The sequence below is a fragment of the Dendrobium catenatum genome, unplaced genomic scaffold (assembly GCF_001605985.2).
Source record: "Dendrobium catenatum unplaced genomic scaffold, ASM160598v2 fragScaff_scaffold_797, whole genome shotgun sequence".
NCBI classification, from domain to species: domain Eukaryota; kingdom Viridiplantae; phylum Streptophyta; class Magnoliopsida; order Asparagales; family Orchidaceae; genus Dendrobium; species Dendrobium catenatum.
The window spans coordinates 67563-69594 of record NW_021319259.1 but is presented as its reverse complement, the minus strand read 5'-3'; the positions used below and the strand labels follow the sequence as shown (position 1 = coordinate 69594).

At 41.1% G+C, this 2032-nt stretch overlaps 1 protein-coding gene across 1 annotated transcript; it reads right to left on the bottom strand.

Annotated features, from left to right (window-relative positions):
• Positions 1-383: 383 nt before the first annotated feature.
• On the bottom strand, positions 384-1377 carry LOC110112528 (transcription factor GAMYB-like). The gene is made up of 2 exons (XM_020844779.2): positions 994-1377; positions 384-913 (listed from the first exon to the last, which is right to left on the bottom strand). The coding sequence occupies exons 1-2, from the start codon at positions 1375-1377 to the stop codon at positions 521-523; spliced, it is 777 nt and encodes a 258-aa protein (XP_020700438.2). The 3' UTR covers positions 384-520.
• Between the last annotated feature and the right edge of the window lie 655 nt (positions 1378-2032).

Sequence of the window (2032 nt, the reverse complement as noted above, 5' to 3'; positions counted from 1 at the left end):
CTATTGTTTGAATCATACCCAATAAGAAGAAAGATAGTCATGTGGGGGAAAATTTGATCTGCCAATACTATGTGAGTGTGTTCTCCCATGAACTTGATTCAAATTTCCAATCATTAGTCGTGGAGAATTTTGAGACTAAGAGCTGCATATCAAGCCATAGATCATCATCAGCCATCATAACTGATGATGTGTCATTCAACCTAGTTGTTGGCATCGGTGTTGTATCAATCAATTTTGTTTCTGACAAATTGGATAGATTTTGATTTGTCTGTTTTGTTGTTGGAAGTCCTATCAAATTTCTGAACAAAGTTATAATCCATTAAGATACATTATAAAGAAGGTTACCAATAAAGATAATAGAATTTCTCAACTTATAAAGAGGATTCATGGCGAAATACTCAATATTTGATGGTGGTGGCAGCTGCGACGATGGTAATGGCTCCCTATTGACAGTACCACTGGTCGACAAGTGCTTGAATGACAATTCTTGATTGAATAGCTCTCCGGGTCTTTGTGACCCTCAGAACATAACATCAATGAGCGCATTATTCGCTTGCCCCATCGCTAGAGACATTGGTTGTGGTGACACTTTTTGATGATCACTAATGTAGTTAGGATACCATTTGGTTGAAAGGTGTTCCGTCTTAAAGGGAAAAGTAGATGCTTGACGTTGCTGCCATGGTAGGCTGGGATCAAAGTTTCTTAATAAGTAATTTGTCTCATCATTGCCAGCATTACCTATGTTAATTGGTCGTTGGACCTGATTTTGCATAAGCATGAATGCCCTTTGCCTCTTCTTCATAGCTATTTGAGCTTGGATCTCAGGTGGATAAAGTGGAACCCCCGCTCTCTGCCGTCGTTTGAGTCTTGTGTTCCAAAAATTCTTTATCTCATTATCTGTTCTTCCTGGTAACTATCTTAGAAAAGATAAGAATATCTAATAAGAACAAACAAAAAAGAAAAAGTGAAACTTAAAGAGAGACTGAGAATTACGTATGTAGCCATTTGAGCCCATTTATTGCCTATTTCAGCATGATACTTGATTATAAGGTTCTCTTCTTCTTGGGTAAAAGATCCTTTTATTAGATTGGGACGGAGATGATTAGCCCACCGAAGACGGCAGCTCTTGCCACATCGTTGAAGTCCAATGTTCTTCTGAATAGCATTCCAATTCCCTTCTCCGTGTTTTTTCACATACTCCATTAGAAGTGCATCCTCTTCTGCACTCCAGGGCCCTTTTTTCAGAGATTGCGGCGCATCGTCGTCGTCGCCGCCACCGGGTGAAGATGAATCCGAAAGGCCCAAAATGGGTTCTTCTTTTACTCGGACGGGATATTTTATTTTCACCTCTGGCTGGGGAACGTCTTTATGAACCATTTTTTTGGTCAGTTTCTAAAAATAGTGCGTGAGAGAAGTCAAGGAGATGAAGGGCAATTTTTGAAGGATCAAAGAAAGTTACTTATATATAGGGAGAGAAAATAATAAGTTGGTTTTCCTTAAATCCCGGATTTAGGGGCTGTTTGGTTGTCTGAATTAGGAGTTTAAAGTAAAACAAATAAATGTATTTTTTAAATTAGGCTGTTTGATTAATTTTGAGCGAAATTTAAGGAACTCTCCGATTTATTAGGCGTGTAATAAGAGGCTGTGTTTTGCGGGAATTAGAAACCCGCTCGATAAATTCGCTGGACCAAGATTTTCTCGGCCTCGTTGCTGTTCGGCTTCATAGCTTCACAGGTGGTGTAAGATTGCACGAGAGGATTCTTCGGCTCCTTCTTCTCAGACTTCACGCGACGACGACGTTCCCTTTGCCTGTCCGATCGGAAGTTGCGCCATTTTCATCGGAGGTAAGGACGGGAGCTCGAGTTCGCATCATCGTCGTTGCTGTTCGGCTTCATTGCTTCGCACGAGGTGTAAGATTGCACGAGAGGCTTCTAGGGCTCCTTCGTTCTTGTTCGCTCCTTCGACGAGGTTACGTTTGCCTCCGATCGGAAGTTTCGACATTTCCATGGGAAGGAGCTCGGAATTTCTGAAG